Raw genomic sequence first — 23,007 nt, 5'->3', positions numbered from 1 at the left:
ACGTCAATGGTGCTTGATTTACATTTGGCAGCATGTTCCTATCATATGAACTGGAGCGCAGTACCTAATAATCCTATAGGCACAGGGAGGGCAGAGCTAGCAGGGAACTGGGTCAGATGCCATATATCAAATGTGGTTAGGAGCATCTGTGCCTAAAGACGCTCTCCAGGTGAGGTCAGGCAGAGAGCAGGAGGTCTTGGTGGGGAGAGGGAGTCCTCCCTCTAACACCAAGCCCGGGAGGACTGCAGCCTTAAACAGCACCGTCCTTCCAACAAATACTAAGTGATATAAACCTGGGAAAGAAGAGAGGTCCTCTGGAAAAGCAGCAAGTGTTCTTAACCTCAGAGCCAATTCTCTAGCTCCTGTCCCACGCTAGTTTTAATATCTTCCTCTGTTGATTTCAGTAGATGGCAGATTCTGTGCTTCCTCTTCGGCTATGTTTGTTCAGATGGGCCTCCCGATTACCACTGTCACATAGTATAGCTGTCACATAACTTTATCCACACACCGTAGGGACAAGGCCTCGCTCTCTCTATTTGTCAAATTACCTAGGCAATACTTACATGTCTTGTATGAATTCTGGAACAACTTGACAAAAGAAAAAAAAAAACCAAACAAAGTAGATAGCAAGTGGGATTTGGGGGTGGAATCATATTGTTTTGCCTTGATTAGGATGCTCATCACGTTGCCAGCTGAGCAGCTGTGGTAACTTCATTCTACGTACTCTGAAAGCTTCAGATATAACACACAGACAATGGTATCTGCCTCATTGGGCTGGAGTGAAGGTTGAACGGGCACATACAGGGAAGGCGCTGAGAACGGTGCCAGGCATAATATAAGCATTTGGAAACCGTAGCTATTAATATGCCTTCGTAGAAGTCTTCTCATTAAAGAAATCAGGACCGTTAATCAAGTCAGTTAATCAAAGAAACTTAAGTGGGCAATCATGAACTTTTCGGATAGACTTTAAGCAAGCATTCAATCTTAAAATGCACGAGTGTGTTCTCGTGTAGTGGAGGAAGGGGCTTTATTGATCCTTTGTCCCCAGCTCCACACATGGGGGTGTTGGGTTGTACTGTAATCTTTTTCCTTCTGTGGTTTGCAGTCTTATATCGTGAGCTCATTGTAAGTGCTGGTGTGTGTGTGCACACATGTGTGTGATTGTCATGTGTCCTGTGCTGTGATGAGCTCATTGTAAGTGCTGGTGTGTGTATGTGTGCATGCAAGCGCGTGTGTGATTGTCATGTGTCCTGTGCTGTGAGAGCTGTCACCCTATTACTCCCAGGAGATTTTTATCTTAATTTCTTGACTTAGGACATCATGGAAATGTTGATGACTCAATGGGACAGTGATAAGGGAAAATTTGTCACCCATGAGTTACTCATTCATTTGGAGATGTTGGAGGGACGTTAGACTTTCTGTCTTTTCTCTAGGCTGGTTTGTGGATTTATTTAGTTCCTATTCTGTCCTCCTTTTTAAGCAGGCAAGGAAGCGTTGGGAGGTTTTCATTGCTTCCCCGTCTTCTTTATGGGGAGGGTTGTAGTTCCCATCTCCGTGACTTCTCACTCTCAAATCCCAGTCCTTGTTTCCAGGTCTGTCACCTCTGTGGTCAGGATAATGTTCTCTTCATTTGACTCTTGGGCTGTCAACTCTCTCATTTTGAAACTTAAGGATCTCTTTCACTCCTGTGCCCCTTTCAGACTCACCCCTTAATTTGACTTTAAAGACATATTTCAGTTGGGTGTGGTGGCGCACGCCTATAATCCAAGCACTCCGGAGGCAGAGGCAGGCAGATCTCTGTGAGTTCGAGGCCAGCCTGGTCTACAAAGTGAGTCCAGGACAGCCAAGGCTGCACAGAGAAACCTTGTCTCAAAAAACTACTCTTCCCCCCAAAAAGCCATTTTAAAATCACAATGGGTCTGACTCTCAGTCAATCTTTTATCATAGAAGTGTCAAACAGTAAATGTTTCCATAAGGTTTTACTTGATGGTGGTCCATATTGTTTTCAAAGCCAGAGCAAGTCATAGTACCCATCTCTGTGCACTTATGGCTTTTACAGGCTCCATTGACAAGCACTAGGGGATGAGATTGGTGCCATCAGCACTCTTAAAGCAATTCAGATGATGCTCTGGGCCCCGGAATGAGTTCACCGGGAAGCCTTGGATTCCATATGGCCGTGCTTTACTCATGATTTTCCCAGTGGGATATTCTAACCTTCTAATTTTATGGCTTAATTGCAAATGCTCACTATTTGCTTTTTAAAAGAGGTGATTTGGACGATCAGTGCTGAAAATGGTCTTCAAAACTCCATGCGTCTGCTGCTTGTTTCTGCAGATATTATTTGACGTTGCCATCTCTACTGACATGAGCATTAGCTTGTCATGGCGGGGGCAACCTCTCTGTATGGTTTAGCATACCCTTACCAAAATACTAGATAGCCATGTGTAGAGGAATGTTAATTCAGAACATGGCTGCTCTGGCAAGAGATCATGTTCAAAGACTTTCTAGGTCTGTGTGATCAGGCTGGAATATAAGCACTCCTCGAACCCAGCAGACAGAGGCAAGCAGATCTGAGTTCAAGGCCAGCCTGGTATAAAGCAAGTTTCAGGTAAAGGAATGTGTAGGTCTAGGCGTGGTGGTACATGCCTTTAATCCCAAACAATGAAAGAAAACTTAGTTTGTAACCCAGGTTATAAAGTGTAACCCAGGTTAGAAAGTGATGTTTAATTGAGTGGCAGAAAAAGTGATGAATCACAGAAAGATTTGACAGAACAGGATATGCCCAACTCTCAGGAAAAGAGAGAAAAAAGGAAAGCTACTCAAAGGGGCAGAGAGATCAAGAGAGAGAAGGCAGTTTTACTGGGAGAGTTTTACAGTAAGAAGTTGAAGGTGGAACAAGCCAGAGAATGAGAAGGAGCCAGAAGATTAGAAAAGATTCCTGGAGTTAGTTTGAGGCTAAGCAGAGCAATTTAGTGGTTGAGGGAGAAGTCAGATTGGATAAGTCAGCTGGGAGAAGAGTTTGAGCCAGAACAGCTGAGTTGAACCAGCCAGCCCAGAGCTCAGTAGGAACAAGAAAGGGTGAGCTTATTAAGCAGTAAGTTTCAGAGCCTGAAAACACCCTAGGCCTAGGTTAGATTGTACAGGGGCTAGTAGCTTCCAGGACTTGGCCTAGGTTAGCGGAAGGAGGCAGTAATCCTCTGAGACAACAATTGAGACAGGTGGGAAAAAGTTCCTTTTTACAGCCATGAAAAATAATTGTGTGAGCATTTGAATAAATTCATTACACATGGTGTTTTCCAATTTGTGGACCAGATACAAGAGGCAAAATTGAGCAGTAATGGGTCTCACACTCCCTAACAGTGGTTACCTTGGGAGAACCGGGAAAGAAGGGACCAGGAGGGGCCTGGGGCAGGTTATTCTTCCTCTTGGCTTCAGCAATGCTTACTTACATAGATACCTGTTTGGTAACACACAGTGCACTAGGCAAGTCTGTTTGGGGCACTTGCCCATTTATGTATTATACATTGCAATTGAAAATAAAATAGAGGCCAGTGAGACGGCTTGGAGGATAAATATGTTTGCCTGACCCCTGGCTCCAACATGGTATAAGGAGAGAACCAACTCCATCAGACTGACCTCTGACCTCCATGACATGCTCCTTAACACACATGATGGATGTCCCCTCCCCATATACATACAATAGGTAAATGTAAGAAGACGTCTCACGTTTTTATGGCTAGCACAATACAATGTTAGCTTATTTTGGCCTACTAGGGAGCTAAAGGTAAGAAACACTGTGAGCAGCTACTTAACCCTCATTTCTTGTGCCTCCTTTTTCTCATTGGCTCAGAAATGCTATTGTCAGGCACCCTCCAAACTGGTGCCCAACATGGTGAGAATCTCTACTTTGTATTGTGTTAGCCATGGAACTCTGCTATGAGGCTTAGAATGTCCTTTCCTTAACTGGATGATTGTTCAGTGCTTTTAGTTGATGATGAAGGCTACGTCTTGAACAGCTTTCATCAAGGAAGAGCTCTCTAACCAAAACAGGAGTTTTGAGCTAGGCACAGTAGCACACTCCTGTAATCCCAGCACTCGAGAAAGCAGAGGCAGGTGGATCTCTGTGACTTTGAGGCCAGCCTGGTCTACACGGTGGGTCCTAGGCTAGCCAGGACTACATAGTGAAAATCTGTTTCTCACACACACACACACACACACACACACACACACACACACACACACGTGTATAATGTTAATTATTACTGTGTGTGTGTGTGTGAATGATATGTAATCAAGCGTGTGTGTGTGTGTGTGTGTGTGTGTGTGTGTGTGTGTGATGGCACATGTATGGAGGTCAGATGACAACTTTCAGCATTTAGTTTTCTCATTCCTTTCACTGTCAGTTCCAGGGACTGAACTCAGGTTGGCGGGCTTGTAGAAGTGCTTTTATCCTCCAACCCCTGTCACCAGCCCCATTTCCTGATTTTTAAAATCTTCATCTTGTAGCCAGCAAACTTTCTGAAGTCCCATATTCTAATAACTTATCTGCATGAATTGTGCAATCTGTGAATGATAATCCCTCTTCAGCCACACCTCTGCTCTTTATTTTTGCCTATCTGCGCTGGCTAGAGCCTTTTATGCCGTGCTCAGTGATGAGGTCACAGTCAGCATCCTTGCTTTGTTTTCAGTTTCAGAGAAAAAACCTTTCAACATTTTTGCTAATAAAAGTCATGCTTGTTGAGGGCTTTTCTCTTCTCTTCGTTTTCTTTTTTTGATACTCTTTATCAAGTTCGGGACCTCACTCTGTTCCTCCTGGGGTGGGAGTCTTCTCAAGGGTGGGGGTAGAACTTAACAAGACAACTTCTCTGCAGCCTTGAGATGATCACATGATCATCACTGGCAAGTTAATTCTCAGTTTGCTCACAGGCATCTCTTCCTAAGCAGGCCGGGAGGCGAACGTTGACACGCTTCCTGGGTTTATAGGATTGGTATTTTGTAAAAAGTGTTTTAAGCACATATGTGTGCCTCTGATGGAAGAGGAATGCATGCACAGGAGCAGTGTTCTAAGTTTTGGAGTAGAATAGTGGTGTCTTGAGTGACTGAAAGAAGAAAAGCACTCTGTCCGAGGCTGGAACGGCTCTGCCACTGTGTGGTTGGCGCTGTCCCTGGGAATTGTGGTTATGAATAGAAACAATGGGCAGAGGTCTGGGTTTTGAAGAAAGCTCCCAGTTTCATTCATTTCTTGTTATATCTGCAACTGAGCAGGGCTTGACGACACATCAGGGAGACTCCGTACATTTTGACCAGGCTAAAGCAAGAGCCGGAGAGATTTCAAGATGGTTCCCAAGGGCCTCATGTTCTAGAAATGCGGGGAAGAAGCAAGCGAGCGATCCGACATGTCAGAACTCATTTTCAATGACTTTCCATCATGGTCATGAGTTTGAGTTCTACTTGCATTGTCCTTTTAGCTAACTGACACGTTCACCTCCCACGCAAGAATCAGGGAGCAACTGAAGAGTTGTAGGGAAAGTGCCAACTGCCCAGGTTGATCTTGGGATCGTTTCTAAGTGGCTTGAGAGTGCCTGAGACAGAAAGAGCGGAATATCAAGGCATGGGGCTGTGGATTTTAGTAAGATATACACTTCTTCGTTCAGTAAAGTGAACGACTGAGTGTGCCTGGCACCGGAAGGATGGAATTGTTCTTCTTTCCTCCTCGTGGGAAGCGCTTGGTGACTTGGTGTTGGAATATCGTTGAAGGAAGAATTTTTTTTTTCAGGACAAAAATGTTGTGGCAGTTGGACCCTGCCATTGTTGAGCTGCCTCTCAGCATGGGGGAGCCTGCTGCATTCAAAGCCATTCCTATGGGAGGCACAGACGTGCATTAGGAAGTGAGAGAGCTAGCCTTCCCCAATCCTGTCCTTCTGGGGATGCTGAACACAGAATACGTACGTCCCTTGTCCAAGGTCACACGCACATGAGAGTAGAATCCAGGCATTCTCTGACGTCTACTCTTTCTCTGCCTCCCATAGCTTCAAACTCTGGGAGCTGGGGCCACGTTTGCTGTGGTCCCATCCCAGCTGGCAGGTGGACTGCATGGTCCTTCCCGTCCCACCTCCTCAGCTGGCCTCTGAGGACAGAGACGCACTTGATTCTCTAAGCTGAGAGCTGCATCCTCCCCAGCAAAACCCCCCACCCCAGCCCTCCTGCCTTCTCAGGCACTGGCTGCACACTATGATAGCTCTCCCTACTGCATACCATGCACCCCAAAGCAGCTTCTTACACTCAGTGTCCCTCACTGAGTCTCTCAGGAGCTGCTGGGTGCCAGGCACTGGGGCTGGGACATTCAAGAGAACAAAACAGACAAGAAAAGAACCTGACCTCACAGGCTTACATTACTATAGAGGAAGACAGACAGTAAATAATATGGTAGAAGATGCCAGATACTTCAGGGAAAATAAAGCAGGAGAGGAGAAGTCACTGACAAGGGGGTGGAGACTGCACTATTATTTTTAAAATTTATTTACTTATTTATTCACTTTACATCCTGATTGCAGCCCCCTCCCCCCTCTCCTCCCAGCCCTACCCTCACAATCCCTCCTCCAGAGAAGGGGAGACCTCCTATAGATACTAACCTATCCTGGCTTATCAAGTCTCAGCGGGACTAGGTGCATCCTCTCTCACTGAGGCCAAACAAGGCAGCCCAGCTAGGGACACAAAAGCAGGCTTCAGTCAGATAGCTCCCTTTCCAATTGTTAGGAGACCTGTATGAAGACCAAGCTGCTCATCTGCTACATAGGTGTAGAGGGCCTAGGTCCGTCCGACCCTTGCTTGCTCTTTGGTTGGTGGTTCGGTCTCTGTGAGCCCCCATGAGCCCAGGTTATTTGATTTTGTAGGTCTTCTTGTGGTGCCCCTGATCGTTCTAACTCCCCCAATTCTTTCCCCACTCTTCCAGAAGACTCCCTGAGCTCCAGCTAATGTTTGGCTGTGGGCCTCTGCATCTGTTTGTATCAGCTGTTGGATGAAGCCTCTCAGAGGACAGTTACGCTAGGCTCCTGTCTTCAAGTATAGCAGAGTATCACTATCATTAATAGTGTCAAGGGTTGGCTCTCCCATGGGGTTGGGTGTCAAGTTGGGCCAGTCATTGGTTTGCTATTCCCTCAATCTCTGCTCTGTCTGGATCTCTGCACATCTTTGTAGGCAGGACATATTTTGGGTTGAAGGTTTTGTAGGTGCGTTGGTGTCCACCTCCCTCCACTGAAAGTCCTGTCTGGCTACAGGAAGTGGCCACTTTAGGCTCCATATCCCCTGCTGCTAGGAGTCTCAGCTGGGGGAGGGTCACCCCCAATAGACTCTCAGGAACTTCCCTGTCCCTCCCTGTCCTGTTCCCCACCTCCTCTCTCACCCAGTTCCCTCACTCCATCTACCTCCAATGTCTATTTTATTTCCCCTTTGTTACTTAGCTTCTTTGGGTTGTGGATTACAGCATAGTTATCCTGTACTTTATGGCTAATATCTACTTATAACTGAGTACACTATTAATGTGGGTGCTTCGGGGCATCCTCATCCTAAGACAGTACTGAACAAAGACTCACAGGAAACTCAGAGGAGCCACAAGAGTGAAGGGATAAGGGATAACCAGTATGGGGCAGGAGAATCCCCGGAGGGCTGGAAAGCCATGGTCAGTGTGTCTGGAGACGATGGAGGGAGGGAAGGGATAGTCGAAGAGCTGGAGATGGAACACGTCGGCTTGTAAGTGTCCACGAAGATCGTGGCTTCTATTCTGAATTAGTCATTGTTTGGCACCAGCAATCATCAATTATAAAATAACAAATGTGCCCATCTTAGAGACATGGCGGCTATACACAGTGCATGACAGGTGGGACTTGTTCTTTATACTAGGTTACTAGGTGTGAACTCTGCAGGGCAGATTTGATGATTGTGCTTTTAGCATTGGTTGCCAGACATGGAGCAATTCCAGCCACACAGTAAGCCCTCAGCCACTATCCATTGAGTGCTCTTCTTACTGTACCTTTCTTTCTAAACATGCACTTGAGAGCCAAGTAAACAACCTAGTGGGAGAAGTACCTGCTGCGCCAGCAAAATAATCTGAATTTAGATCCCAAGCCTTCAGGCTGTATCGGGTGACTTGTGCCTGTGACTCCAGCACTGAGGGGCCACAAATGGATGGATCGCTGGAGATTACTGGCCAAATAGTTGAGCTAAAAGTGGTAAGCTTATGGGATCAGGGAAAGTGGAGAGTTAATAAAGGAAGGATACCTGATGTTGACTTTGCTCTCTACACACATGCATGTGTGCATGCACACGAACATATACAATCATGCCACACATAAATGAGCACAGATGCACAGAAACAACACATTCGAGGTGGTATTCATGCTATACACTTAATTCCTATTAATTTTTCTTGTCTGAAGAAATGGACCACTTACCCTTTGCTTGATCCAAAGGGCATAATAATTTGTTGTCACATCTGTGGAGATGAATTACAGGGATCATTCTTAGCTTGGCAGCAGGCATGGCATTGGGATGGTGTTTGTTAGTGGTGGCTCTTCCTCCTCCTAAGCCCTTCCTAATCCCAGTGATGACACAGATTCAGGGCCATAAGTTGTAAGGACAAGGCAGCTTTACTGCGGTGTTCTTTTGGAGCTCTGTGTGACCAGGTGAGGGCTGTGGTGGGCATCACACCCAGTGGCCTGACACCTGGTAGCCTCATGCCATACGAAGATAGGCACAGTCACCTCAATGTTGTTTGGAAACTATTGACAGCTGTGTCTGATGTCTCAGTAAGGAGCCTGTGGCCCTCTGAGGGTGGGATGCTTAAGCAGTTGGCCGTGATGATGGAATTGAGGGCCCACGGCCTCTCTGTCCCCAGAATGGCAGTCCTCACCTCAACGACACCAATTCTCTTAGCTGCTTGACAGCAGCCTCAGCTTCTAGAATTAATTTCTGTATTGATCCCTTCTGATTTAGATGTAGTTTTACCTTTTTGTACATACAGTCAATGTGTGTGTGTGTGTGTGTGTGTGTGTGTGTGTGTGTGTGTGTGTGTGTAAAGAGGTCAATCTCAGATGATTTAAAAGTTGATTTCAGGAACATGGCTGTAATTGTCCCCTTTTGTTTTAGCTAATTAAATTCTTCCTTCCTCCTGTCAACTAATTCTTGAGGTGACACTCATTCCACTGGGCTGTCCTAAAAATAAACTAGAAACGAGCCAACATTGTGACTAAAACTGCAGCTCCCACCCCATCACATGCTATCCAAATATCAATCAATCCATACATATTTTTTTCTTTCAATGTTTTTAAAAAGCCTCTCCCATCTCTCTTGATGTGCTGGAATTAGAGCAGTTAAGTAGGGCACTTGAAAGTCCCTCATTCATGGAGCTCACTTTTTGGGCGAGGGGTGGGGGAGAAGCAGAGAGATTTCACAGTGAGGAAAGTGTTCACCCAGGGAGAGAACTGAATGCGGTGGAGTAGGAGCCATTGCAGGGTTTGGGGGAGAGGCTCTAGGTAGTATACCAGCAGGTGTCATGGCCCAGAGGTGGGAGGCCTCATGTAGCCCAGAGACCTCTAGTTCAAAAGAAGGAAGCATGGGAGAGGGCAACCTTCGAAGGTAGAGAGGGACCAGACCAGGGAGGGCTGCATCGTCTTGGAATGGTGTGTGAGTTTTAGTTTGCGCCTATATACTATACGTATTTAAAATGATCGACTGTTTTGATATTGTCTTCAGAGGCTAACCCATCCACTCTCAGAGATTCTGAGAAGGAGTGGTGTTTTTGGAGCTTCGTTTGATTCAGTCCCTAATCCTCTTCCATCCCCGAAGGAGTCTGTTGGAAATTGTTTGATGAGTATAATTAGCATAAGGGTAGCCATTTTACCGTGCAGAATTCTGGCCACATATGCTTGCTGTGTGAACACATGTGAGCAAGGGAACCGAGAGTCCCCTTTCTGTGCCGTTGATTCTGGAGCGAATTCTATTCTGCAGTCAGCTCCGAGAAGCTGGGGTGCAGCAGTTGCGACGGAATTTTTCCTTTATCCGGGCAACAAATTCCAACTGAATAGCACAGATCGCAAGCCCCAACTTGGGTGCCAACTCCAGAGGAGCAGGCAGTCCTTGTGCATGCCTGCTCCGCAGTCTGCTCCCAAGGACCAACAAACGGCCCTTTGGAGGTTTGCGGCGAAGGACTCAGATTAACACGTCTCTTCCTTCTTTCCCTGTTTTTCTGTGATTATCCTACAGAGAAATGGGACCAAAAATTTCACAAAACTCTGTCTGTAGTCCCCACCATATTCTCTTCCAGCCAGACTATCATATAGGAGCACACAGCCCTGGGGGCCATTAATTCAATAACACTATCTTAAATATCTGCTCAAAGGATCAGGTAAGGGGGCTGTGAGATAGAGGCAAGCCAGAAATTGGACAGCTGTTTCTCATTCAACAATCTTATGGAGGTTCAGGATGTGGAAAAGATTCCAATTTAGATCCCTGATGGCATTTGTCATGACTGGCAGCTGATGGCAAAGTCTTTTCCAAGGAGGCTTACTTCAGACTTTTTTTTTTTTTTTTTTTTTTTTTTGGTCTGAAAAAAGGCCTACTCAATGATGTGCTCCTGAAATCCGTGTGGTTTGGGGCTTAGGGTTGGTCTAGACTGTTCCTTATCATATTTCCCTTGCTGAGCCTGTGCTCTCTGTGGTCAGTGTCCTGCTGGGACGGCCCTGGGGCAGCCAAGGATTGTGTGGTCCCAAGCAATAGTGTTAAAGAGAGTGGAGCTGTAAGCCAGGGAACTAATTTCCCACCACCAACACCTCATTCCTTGTGAGGGAATAATTGACCCATTTATGGTCTCCTTTTCAGTTCGTTGCAGATCCTTGTGCAAGCAACCCTTGTCACCATGGAAACTGCAGCAGCAGCAGCAGCAGCAGCAAGGACAGCAGCAGCAGTGACAGCAGCAGCAGCAGCAGCAGCAGCAGCAACAGTGACAACAGCAGCGACAGTAGCAGCAGCAGCAGCAGCAGCAGCAGCAGCTACCTCTGCATTTGTAACGATGGCTATGAAGGTCTTAATTGTGAACAACCACTTCTCAGTGTTCCAGCCTCTGGCTGGACAGAGTCCATGGCACCCAGACAGCTTCAGCCTGTCCCAGCCACCCAGGAGCCTGACATAATCCCGCCGCGTTCTCAGGCAACCGTGACATTGCCAACCTGGCAGCCAAAAACAGGGCAGAAAGTTGTAGAGATGAAATGGGATCAAGTAGAGGTAAGCCTATTGTGTGGCATTTATTTTTCACAAGAGAAACTAGAAATGTCAAAACAATCTCAGTGGTTTGAATATAAGCAATAAAAGTAGAGGGCATATAAGTTAGCCACTGAGCAAACCTTACATCCATATTTTTCTTGTATACATGACTTTTTTCAGCACTGGGCATTGAACCCAGAACTCTACAGATGCTGGGCAAGGGCTCCAACCCTGAGCTACCCCTGCTGCCCTACTTTATTTTAGACAAGATCTAAGTTATTCCGAATGACCTCTAACTTGTTATGCTGCCCAGTTGGGCATGTGTCTGTCCCCCAAATCCAAACTGTATAATGACTTTCTGAGAAAAAAAAAGGCTTTGACAACATTAAAAAATGAATTGAATCACTCCCTAGAATGATCTCCATGTACACATCTGTGCATTGATTTGTAATTGGGGGGCTAGTTCAATGTGGGGTCACACAATAGGACCACACATTGTTGACCCAAGTGCTGTGAATTCATGAGCGTTATGGTCCTTTTGTGTCTCAGAAGACACTGTTTTGCTCTGGTCTTCCCCATTCTTTGGCTCTTACAACAGTATTTCCCTTCTCTTCTGTAGAGATCTTAAGATGTAGTCCAGTTGGCCTGGACCTCACTATATGGCCTAGACTAGCCTTAGGCTTGTGTGGTCATCCTTAGCCTCCCAGGTGCAGGGATTGCAGGCTTACACCATCACATCCTGCAAGTAACTTTAAAAGATAAAGATAAATAATTTCAATTTAAAAATTAAATACTAATTATTATCTATAATTTTATTTTAAAGTAATATTTTTTAAATTTAATTTAAATTTGTTATCATTAATTTTATTTTATTTATGTTTTTATTAGCATATACTAAATATAGATAATGAGTTTATTATGACATTTTCATATATCTACATAATGTCTTTTTGCTCATATTCACCCCCATTACTCTTTATTGGCCCCTCCTATAATTGCCCTCCTCATCCCCGTCTACTTTCATGCCTTTTTGTGCATGACCCAGTCAGTTTCATCATGGTGGTCCCATCATGGTGGGAGTTTGTTTACAGGAGCATGGGTGCCACACCAGTGGTTATACCACTGATGGGAATGTCCCTCTCACCCACTTCAGTCATTAATTGGGCGTAAGTCTTCAGATGGATGGGCCTTGTGAGCCACTTCCCAGCCCATGGTAGGATGCTGAGGCGCCTGGTCCTGTGCAGATCTTGTATAGCTAATCACTGATGTTGTGACTCAAGCATGCAACAACCGTGTCAGACCTGAAAATCGGCATTCCCTTCACCTCCGCCTCTGACTCTTATCTCCTTTCCACCCATTCTACTCCGATGCTCCCTGGGCCTTTTAGAGGGGGCAAAATGGATGGTTTATATTTGGTTGAGTGTCCAACCGTACTTATTCTTTGCACTTTAACCAATTCTGAGTCTCTGCAGTTACTTCTGACCACCTGTGGACAACAGATAAATAACAGTGTAACTTAAAATATAGGCATGAGGCTCAGCGGTTAAGAACGCTTGCTGCTCTTCCAGAGGACCTGAGTTCAGTTCCCGGCACACAAATGAAAGGGCTCGCAGCTGTCTGTTTCTTAAGCTCCAGGGACCCAGACTCCCTCTTCTGGTGTCTTCAGGCACTACACACACACACACACACACACACACACACACACACACACACACATGCACACACACACACACACATGCACACGCACACACGCACGCATGCACGTGCACACACACATACACTAAATGAATAAATAAATAAAAAGTCTTTAAAAATATAGCTATAAGCTGGATGTGGTAGTATACATTTGTCATCCCTGTAGTTAGGAGGTTGAGACTGCAGGATCATGAATATGTGGCCAACCTGAGCTATATAGTGAGGCCCTTAAAAAACAAAACAAAACAAAACAACAACAACAACAAAAACTAACAACAACAGCAGAGGCGTGTAGCTCGGCGGTAGAGCACTTGCCTATGTCTCACCCTGGATTCAGTTTCCAGCACTGGAGGAAAAAGTGCAGGGAAAGAGAAGGGCTGTGTTCCCAAACCCCACTGTGAGCAGGTAGGGCTCAGTGCAGAACCCCGTCAACAGGAAAGGCCCTGTGTCCTCGCAGGTATGCAGGCTGTTTCTTCCAGGTGATAAGGTTTCTGTTAGCCTTTAGTTAGTCCTTGCACACCTGTCCCTTAATCATTTAGTGCCATTTGGAGCGTGATCAGGAGCCAGTGGCAACTGTCAAGTGAAGAGGGCAGCAAGTGACCTTCACCAAAGTGTCCACTTATCAGTTACTACCCCTGCCGTATGCAGACTGATGTCTGCAAAGCTGCCCTCCATTGTAAAATCAAAACGGCAGTGCTTCCCCTCTCTTCTTGTCTGTAAGGGTCTAGTTGTCTCCTTCATGGCCAGGTGACAGTGTCACCACTGAGCAAAGCAGAAGGAACACGGCTTCTGGACTTTTACTTTATGCTGTCATCTCATACTGTGGTTCCACCCAGGTAATGGGTCTTCTCTCTTCCAGGTGGTCCCCGATGTAGCCTGTGGGAATGCCAGTTCTAACAACTCTGCGGGAGGCCGCCTGGTGTCTTTTGACGTGCCGCAGAACACCTCTGTAAAGTAAGAACTTGCGTGTGCCAGACCTGTTAAAATCAACGCTGTGTGCACAGTGTGCTGGGGGAGCGGGGTAAGGGGACATTTTGCCGTGCATCTGGTGAGCCACTGGCCAATCCAGTGGGAATCTTGAATGAATTCCACATAGGAACTTGGCCCACGGCACTTAAAAAACAAGAGTAAGGCGGGTGATGGAGGGAGGGTCAGGGTCTGGTCAGCTGTGGGGAATAGGATTGGATAAGTCAGACCCGACAGAAGTAACCTGGAACCATTAGGAAAGATTTGGAGCCTCTCATCTCATCTCCTAGGTAACTTTTGCTTTTAAAAAATTTAATGGACCATTAAATTCACCTGTGTAATTTACTCCAAATTTAAAAAAAAATCCATGCATTGCAACTCTCCCTTTATTTTTTCTTTTCTTTCTTTCTTTCTTTCTTTTTTGTTTGTTTGTTTTTTTAAGATAGGGTTTCTCTGTGTAGCCTTGGCTATCCTGGAACTCTCTTTGTAGACCAGGCTGGCCTTGAACTCAGAGATCTGCCTGCCTCTGCTGGGATTAAAGGCGTGCACCACCACACCTGGTCTACAACTCTCCCTTTCAAAGCAAGCAATGTAGGAACAGTGTTTTTGTTCTACATTAAAGCTGTTGGGTGACAGACTGCCTGTTGTATCCTGGGAGTTGGAAAAGAGGAAAAAGAAAGCATCTTTGGCTGACCAAGTGGCCTGATGTTATTGGGTGCTTTACATAGACCCAGGGGCACACAGCTGGGAGTTGGGAGGAGCCAGCCCTAGAATGTCTCAGACACACTGTGGAGTCTGCACTTATTTGTTGCCATTAACTGTCACCCTTCCTGCTCTGGCCCTTACCCTCAGTACCCCAAAGGACTCTAGAAGGCTTTGACCAGGTAGTTCTTTGCACTGGGCCTCTCAGCTGTGTGTATTGGTGCTTTCACTATCCACCATGAATACTGTTCCTAACAAGGAGCTTACTGACACTGTCTAGTGGAGGCATTTCTTTCAACTGGCCCTGCATCTGCACTTTCCACCACCCCACCCCCACCCCTGTTGGCTGTGAGGTCACCCTAACAGGACAGAGCCTAGATAGGCACTGAAGGTCTTGGAGGAATGTCCCCATAGGAAGCAGTGAAGTGTGAGGTCACTCCCAGCTCTACCAGCAGGGGGACCCCCATGTTAAGTGTTAAGAGTGCCTTCCACAGCTGCAGGTCTTGAGGTTGGAGGTTGGGAGCTGCCTTGAGGGAAAGGCATCCTAGTTCCTCGCTGTCTTACTAAGTAGCGTATGTGTCTGCTCTCGCAGTGGCTTCCTCCTGCTCTTGCTTGCGTTGGCCACATTATCCACCTTTGTGGCCTTTCTCGGCAGTCCGACTTTCCCACTCCGTCCAGTACTTCGCTTCTTAGCATATGTGGAGTTCTCTGGACCTCTCTTGGGGTGGCAGGAATGCACACACAGAAGCCACAGGACCCAGGTTCAGGAAGATGAGAATGATACATTATCTGTGGGCACCCCCAAATTTATGTGTAGGTGTTACTAGCCCCTTACTTCCACATATCCATCAGTCATTTATCAAGATGTTATTGAGCCCTGTGCTCCAACTGGGGAGCTTCTTTTAGGGGAGCAGCTGGGAAGGTGTGCTGACTGAGGAAGGTGAGGAATGGGTCTTGTAGAATACAAGGAGAAAGAACAGCTGCTGGCATTGTAGGAAGGGGGCTGGGGTCCCTTATCGGATGTGATGCATAGACTGGGGGTACAATTTCCATGGGGAGAAGACTCACATGAAGCTTGGTGGCCAGGCAAAAACCCAGGAAGAAGTGTAGTAGCTTTTTGGTGGCAGGGATGCAGGCCCTGGGACTAGAACTGAGAGGGAGCTGGCCAGGAGTCCACTGACCTTAGATGACACACTAGGCTCTGGATTTTATCCTGTAAGCTGTGAGAAGAGAGAGGAGGCTTGAAGCATGGGGCGTGACACCACTGCTTACTTTGACCGAGTGCCTCAGACAGGTGGGTTGGATTACGCTATGCATCTGTGATAAATGTAAGCAAGATGGTTTTTACATTTGTCTGTAAAGCAACTTATTCTGCTCTTTATTATTCATTATCATTAGCAAAAGGTGGGGGCACTGGCTAGTCACTTTGTGGTAGACTTTGAACAAGTGGGAGGTAGATGTTTGTTATAAGTATGGTTACTTTAGTGTGTGCCAAGGTGGGTGCTTGCTTATATAATTATTCCTTTGCTTGCCTGACACTTTGTATTACTGTGCAGGCCGTCTGCGTTTTCCTATCCAATCTGCTGAATTGGTTCTAAGACGAATTTTTAGCAAAAGCAACTTTGTGTTGATGGGATTCATGTGTTTCAGAATTCGGCAGGATGCCACGGCTTTGCTGATCTTGCTGTGGAAGGTCACAGCCACGGGCTTTCAACAGTGCTCGCTCATCGATGGACGAAGCGTGACGCCCCTCCAGGCTCCCGGAGGCCTTGTCCTGCTAGAGGAGATGCTGACCTTGGGACCCAACCACTTCATTGGTGAGTTAGAGAAACCTTGTCCACCCCACATCTGACTCAGCCCCACCCTGGCTTGGTGTTTAGACGTGGTGGGTAGGGATTCTGTTTGGAGGACACGGTGTGAATTCTACACAGTGGCTGTATGTCCTCCACTTGACATTCTTCTAACACAGCATTTTCAGTGTGACTTGCTAGAATTCTCGTGCTGTATTGTGAGTACTGGCTCAGAAGTAACTGTATGTCTGCTCTCTTTGGGCGGCCTTCCTCCTGCATCCATCGCTCTCCCATGCACCACTTCTCATTTGATGAACCCATCTCTGTCGTTTTTACCTTCTCCAAACTACCATATATTGGCAGGGGACATTGTCCTGAAATTCCTCTGCCCTGGAGAGTGAGTGGCCTCATTCAAAAGAGAAGTCATCAGCCGTCCTCCAGCCGCTGCCAGCCACTTTCTGCTCCTCTCAAGGACGGTGTTTCCTCTGGGTCAGTGTTCTGGCCAAATCCTGCCAGTTGGCTTCTTCATCCACCACATCACTCAGAGTACAGTATCTCTAGAGTTGGAACTTGTGATTCTAGACTGTTAATGTTGCTGACTGACAATGCTGGGAACTTCATAACAGTTTTTTCCACTCTGTAGCTTCACTGTGGAGGCTCAAGTTCAAGTTCAGAACTCATTCATCATAGCCCAGTGCACCCAAACTTCTTGGTTCTGATGTTAGTACCTTCTTGGGTCCAACAGTCCTCCACTGGAAGAGGGAGTCAGGCCACAGTTGTCTCAGGAGGAGTTGTCAAGGTTGTATGTATGTGAAATTGCCGTGTTAATGGATGTTAGGGGTTATTCCAGGGTAGTTTCTATATTTTTTTTCTGAGCTGCACTACTTAACAAAATAAATAGAAGGTATGAGCAGGGCATGGTGGCACATGCCTTTAATCCTAACACTTAGGAGGCAGACCCAGAGGCAGGAGGATGGCTGTGAGTCTACAAAGTGAGTCCAAGACAGCCAAGGTTACACAGAGAAACCCTGTCTTGAAAGACAAAACAAAACAAAATTAGAAGGTATGTGTGGAGGCTTATTCTCCAAGCCTCGAGCTTAAAGAAGATACTGGAAGGAAGATCAAAGGCCAAGAGGAGCTGTGTCTCTTTACTCAATAGTGTCTATTGCAGTCTACCCTTGAGTCATGTTCCTCTCATGAAAACATCCCTTTTCAAGCTTTGGCAATCCAGACATGAGGAGCAGGGCTTTCACTGGATGGAGACAAGGTCCAGCCACACTTTGAGGAATGGAAACGGCTAGCAAAAGAGGGAGAGACATTGAGTTTCAGACTAAGGTTTGCTTACCAAGATGTGTTCTAGACAAACAGACTTTGGGTGCTGAAGAACTTGTCAAGATAAAAATCTGAATTTGATTGCCCAGCACATTCCAAGAAACTATTAGTTAATTCTGTATCTGTTGTAACAATGTACCTAGGAGGTAAATTGTAGTTGGGTGTTGTGACAAATACTTTTATTTTATATTTTATTATCTGTCTGTCTATCTATCTATCTATCTATCTATCTATCTATCTATCTATCTATCTTTCTATCTATCATCTGTCTGCTTGTGTTTACAAAGACTTGGCAGCAAGTGATTTTCCTGACCCAGCCATCCCACCAACCCTAAGTCACTTGTCACTTTCTTTTCTAATTATCTTCAGTTTTCTCCTTTAATGAATTAATTGTTCATCCGTGACAGAGAGCTCTGCACTATTTCAAGAAAACACACGGTGTCACCACACTTTAAGATGCCATTGATATTAGTAGAAGGCATGCATTTGAAATATTAGCTGTCATTTCTTGTCACTTTGTAGCATTGCTATAGGTGGGGGCTGATGCTGGAAATACTGGTGGGGTTACTAGGGAGGGATTTGCTAGTGTTAATATGGACTTATTTTTCGGAGATGGGAGAGATTTTATGAACTCATATGCAATTTTAGCTGATGTTGCTAGCAAAAAAATATATTGATGAACCAAAAGACTATTTTGCAGAGTACAGTGGTCTTCTGTTGGGAGAGAGAGCGGTGCTTGAGCAGGAGGAAGGAAATGTCTAGACAGTTTCAGCCTACACAGCTGTGCATCATCAGCTCTCTGCTTCTTTCTAGAAAGAAGCCTGGGGCAATCTTGGGACTCCACTGTTTCCTCTTCCCTCACATTCAGGAGATGCCACATATTGGACTGATGACTATACATATTATTTGCACATATGTCCTGTGCGTGGCATCCTATCTACATCTTTGGAAGGCAGACTCAGATTTATATATTCTTGTAAAGTTCATTGATTAAAGTTATTGTTTAAGATGATGTATCACGGATTAAGGGATATATTTATTTATAATGGATACTTAACGCATACAGATTGTAAACACTGACAGGATACCCTGTGGTATTTTACCATGATTGTTGTTGTAAATATGTACACACACACACACACACACACACACACACACACACACGGTGCATGTGGGTGCCCATGCACCAAGGCATGCAAATGGAATCCAGAGGACAACCTTGTCTAGTTAAGTTTTCTCCTTCAGTTTTTTGCTTGTTTGTTTGTTTTATTGAGACAGAATCTCACTAGGTAGCCTTGGACCTCCTGGAATTTGATACGTAGCCCCAGTTGGCTTTGAACTCACAGAGGCCTGCCACTGCCTCCTAAGTGCTGGGATTAAAGAGATAACACCGCCACACCTGGCTCCTTCCATCTTTTCACATGGGTTTTGAGATAGAACTCAGGTCATCAGGCCAACCTGGCAAGTGTTTTTACCTAAGATGGCGCCATCTTGCCCTCCCTTATAGTGTTTTTTCCACGTGGTATTTCCACACACGAATACACCGTGCAGTGTCTGAATCAAACTGGCCGTCTCTATCTCATCAGGCACTTCCTGTGTCTTGGTGGTGAAATGGTCAAACTTCTCCCTTCTGCTCTTCTGTTAACTTTCTTGCCATGAGCTGACATTCGAGCGCAGAGTGTTGCACGTCACCTGTGCTGTGCTCTTTGGGCCCACTTAATGTTTCCCACAGTTAACATTTTTACAGTTTTCCTTCATTACCGTTGCCTTATTAATACTTACACCATGTCATGGGAGAAAGGAAAGAGACGATGTGGGTGTCTGTGAAGTAAGGACCCTTCTTGCTGTACCTCTTCCATCAGTGTGTTCTCAGAGTCCCTACCACATTCCCACGCCTCTGCTCTCTGCTTAATTATCCCTTCTGTTTCCCCCAGACATGTCGTTTTCAAATATGTAATTGGCTTTATGCAGTGTTTGGGGGTAAATAACTGGGTAACCTTTGCTTAGCGCTGCCTGCTCTGCAGGGAGCTCCAGCCTTGCTTGTTAGCTCTCCAGTGATTCATTGGCCATGTGGTTTGTACTGAGAGAGTGAAGTTCATGATGCTCCAGTCCTAGTTCCGGGAAACACAGCGGCTTGCTGAGCTTGAATACGGACAGTGTTTGTGTTTAATTTGAAGTTTCTTGGTGACATGGGAGTGATCTAGGGGTAAGGACCAAACTAACCTTTGAGGGATGTTGTGGAAGAAATGGATTTCCAGTGTTCTATAGGGTGAAACTCCACAGAATCCCTTCCCCAGGGCTGGCCCTCTCTTACCTTCTCTCCCCGCCCCCACCCCCAGGCACAGCCCCTCCTTTCCCATGGCAAAATGTGGCTCTGCTCAGTCACTGGCCAACTCAGTTCCACCTGGGTAACTATCCTCTTCCTCCTCTGCACCTGAGATGCCAAAGTCATCGTCAGGACCCCATGTCTAAAGCTCTTCCTCTTTGGAGTTTTTCATAAAGAAAAAGACTAGTCAAAGATTTTCCTTTCCATAGATTCTCAAAAACCAAAAACCAAAAACCAAACCAAAACAAACCAAAACAAATCAAAAGGACTCCATGGATTATTAAAAACAACAACAACAACCAACAAAAAACCCAACACAAACAAAATCCGATTAAATCCATTCTCCTTTAACTCTTTTATTATCATTATTATATTTGTTTGTATGTGTGTGCGGGTGCACATGCGCACGTGCATGCATGTGTGCATGTATGCATGTGGAGGCAGAGGCCGACTTTAGATTTAGTTACTCATGCACCGTTCATCTTGTATTTTAAGACAGAGTTTTTAAGCTAGGGTGACTGGCCAGTATGGGGAAGTGTACATGACCACACTCAGGATGTCCTTGAACTCCTGATCCTCCAGTCGCCATCCCTCTTGTCCTGAGGTGATTGGCAGGCTGCACACCACCACACTCAGTTTATGCAACAATGGGGACAGAGCCAAAGGCCTCACAGACACTAAGCAAGCAGTTTACCAACTGAACCACATCGCTAGCCTAGGGGCATCCAAATCTGTGGTTGGAGTTCTGCTCCCTCTTCCTACAAGCTCACTGATGCCTGCCCTGTAAGCGCACGGTGTATTCTTCAAATCTAGCAAGCACATCCTCCCCCATCCCTGGCTTCCTCCTCTTCTTCTAGCTCTCTTATACAACATCTGTATCAGCATCCTTTGTCTCCTGTTTCCCTCTGACAGCTGCACTGGCAGCTGGCATCCCGCAGCTGGGGAATGAGTAATCTCCGTTCTCTCCCTGACTTGAGTTTGCTGTGTTGGTCAGTTTGCTGTGTTGGTCGTAGGTTGTCTAAGGAGGGGAGCCCACGTCTTGGAATTGGGGTGGCCACAAGGTAGCCACCTGCCTGGTGAAATCCAGTTGCACATCAGCAATTCCCTCTGTAAATGCCACTCGGAGGAAATGTTCAGCTGCAAAATGTCAATCTTGAGAATTCTTTGCAGACTTTCATAACCCACCTCTGTGACATTTAAATGTCCTCTTTTTTTATTACATTAAAAGAATTTTATAGGATTAAAAAAAAAAGAAGGAGAGAAAGAAACTTTTGATCATACTTATGGGAATACTATATTTTGTCGTTTAAGGTTTCTTGCGCAGGAGGTCAGGGTAGAGCAGAATGGGGAAAAGGTTAGGAGGGTAGACTCTGTAACATCTTCATTTGATGAAAAACTCAATATTTAAAACTGGAAATGCAAAAATGCTGCCTTTTCAGGGCCATCTTAAAACTGCGGCTGGATAAGGTCTCTTGAGCTTCTACAGTAGAAGTGGAGAGAAGAACCCCAAACTGGGACATGTTAAAAAGCAATAGCTATTAAAAACCAAAAGCAGAGGAAGTGCAAAGTTGATCCCCCGCCCCCTTTCATCATTTAGGTCAATTCTTTCCTGTGCTCATCTCAGCGGAGACAGCTGTGAGGTTTTTAAACCACAACCACATTTCAATACTATCAGCAAGTAGGGTGTGTGTGTGTGTGTGTGTGTGTGTGTGTGTGTGTGTGTGTGTCTGGTGTGTCTGTGTAGCCCTGGCTGTCTTGGAACTCACTCTGTAGACCAGAAATAAGCCTGCCTCTGCCTCCCCAGTGCTGGAATTTAAGGCCTGCACCACCCACACCCAGCAGCAAGTAGGGTCCTTTTTTTTTTTTTTTTTTTTTTTGAGCAAGTAGGGTCTTAAAACTACTCTTCCTGTGTTAAGTACTAATATGCAAACACGGCCTTGAACTCAATGGTTTTCTGAGTGCATCATTATTTGTTGGTACCCATGCTGACTGTGGTAATGAACAGAGCATACTGGCCATGGCAGCCTGGGGTGCCAGGGCTCTGCTGTGGTGGCACTGGGGCAGGTGATCAAACATAAAAGGAAGTGTTTCTCTCACCTTCCAAGATGGCCCCAGGAAGCAGGCTCCTTAGTTAGGTGGACCTCATAGGTCAAAAACAGACTCTCTTAAAATGCCTCAGGGGATTCTTTAGGGCTCTTAAAAATGTGCAACCGCTAATCAAGAAGTCTGCTAGGGTAGTGTAATGCCTGTGCGAGCCTACGTGTGAATTCATCTGTGTGTGAAGTCACTCCCAGGAGGCACTAAGGGGTTAGAGCATCTGCTTCAGAGAACTGGATGCAGGGATCAGGTTCGGGAATTTCTTGGTTCCATGAAACAAGCACATTTTTTTTTCTTTCTAATTATCAGTTTTTCCTTTTTCTGCTTCTCCATTCTGCCTCATTCTCTTTCTCTCTTCCTCAGCCTTTTATTTAAAAAAAAAATAGAGTAGGATTTATGTATAGATAAATTTGGAAAAATTAAACACTAAAGCATTATTTTAATATTTTAAAGACAGTTTTTTTTTTGGAGACAGAGTCTTGCTAAGTACTTCTGGCTGGTGAAGACCAGGCTGGCCTTGAACTCACAGAAATCTACCTGCCCTTGCCTCCTGAGTGCTGGGATCAAAGGTGGCAGTATCACTACTATCTGATTTGGGTCTTTTTAATTTACAGACAACCCTCGGGGCTCTGGCTAGCTAGCTTCCAAAAACTTTTCTTAGCTTCTGTCAGTGAAAATTTCAACCAGGAAAATAATATTATAAATACTGCCTTTTAGCCAGTTTTGTGGGCTATTGCAGCATTTCTTCTTTTTCTTCTTTCTTAGGAGCTAGGGTAAGATAGAGGGATGGAGGAGGGACAGAGGGGACCAAAGGGAGAAAGAGGAAGCTAAGGATGTGACTGA

The 23,007-nt window shown here is 45.7% G+C and overlaps 1 protein-coding gene across 1 annotated transcript in view; it reads left to right on the top strand.

Annotated features, from left to right (window-relative positions):
- The window catches only part of DNER (delta/notch like EGF repeat containing), a 274,139-nt gene that overhangs the window by 92,602 nt on the left and 158,530 nt on the right, over positions 1-23,007 (top strand). The window contains exons 2-4 of the mRNA XM_084779181.1: positions 10,876-11,277; positions 13,811-13,905; positions 16,270-16,436. Of these exons, the coding sequence (XP_084635307.1) occupies positions 10,876-11,277; positions 13,811-13,905; positions 16,270-16,436 (664 nt within the window). The remainder of the gene's footprint in view (positions 1-10,875; positions 11,278-13,810; positions 13,906-16,269; positions 16,437-23,007) is intronic.

This window comes from Acomys minous (assembly GCF_964271855.1).
Source record: "Acomys minous genome assembly, chromosome: 4".
NCBI lineage: Eukaryota > Metazoa > Chordata > Mammalia > Rodentia > Muridae > Acomys > Acomys minous.
The sequence above is the reverse complement of the archived record's forward strand: the minus strand, read 5'-3'. Positions and strand labels throughout refer to the sequence as shown.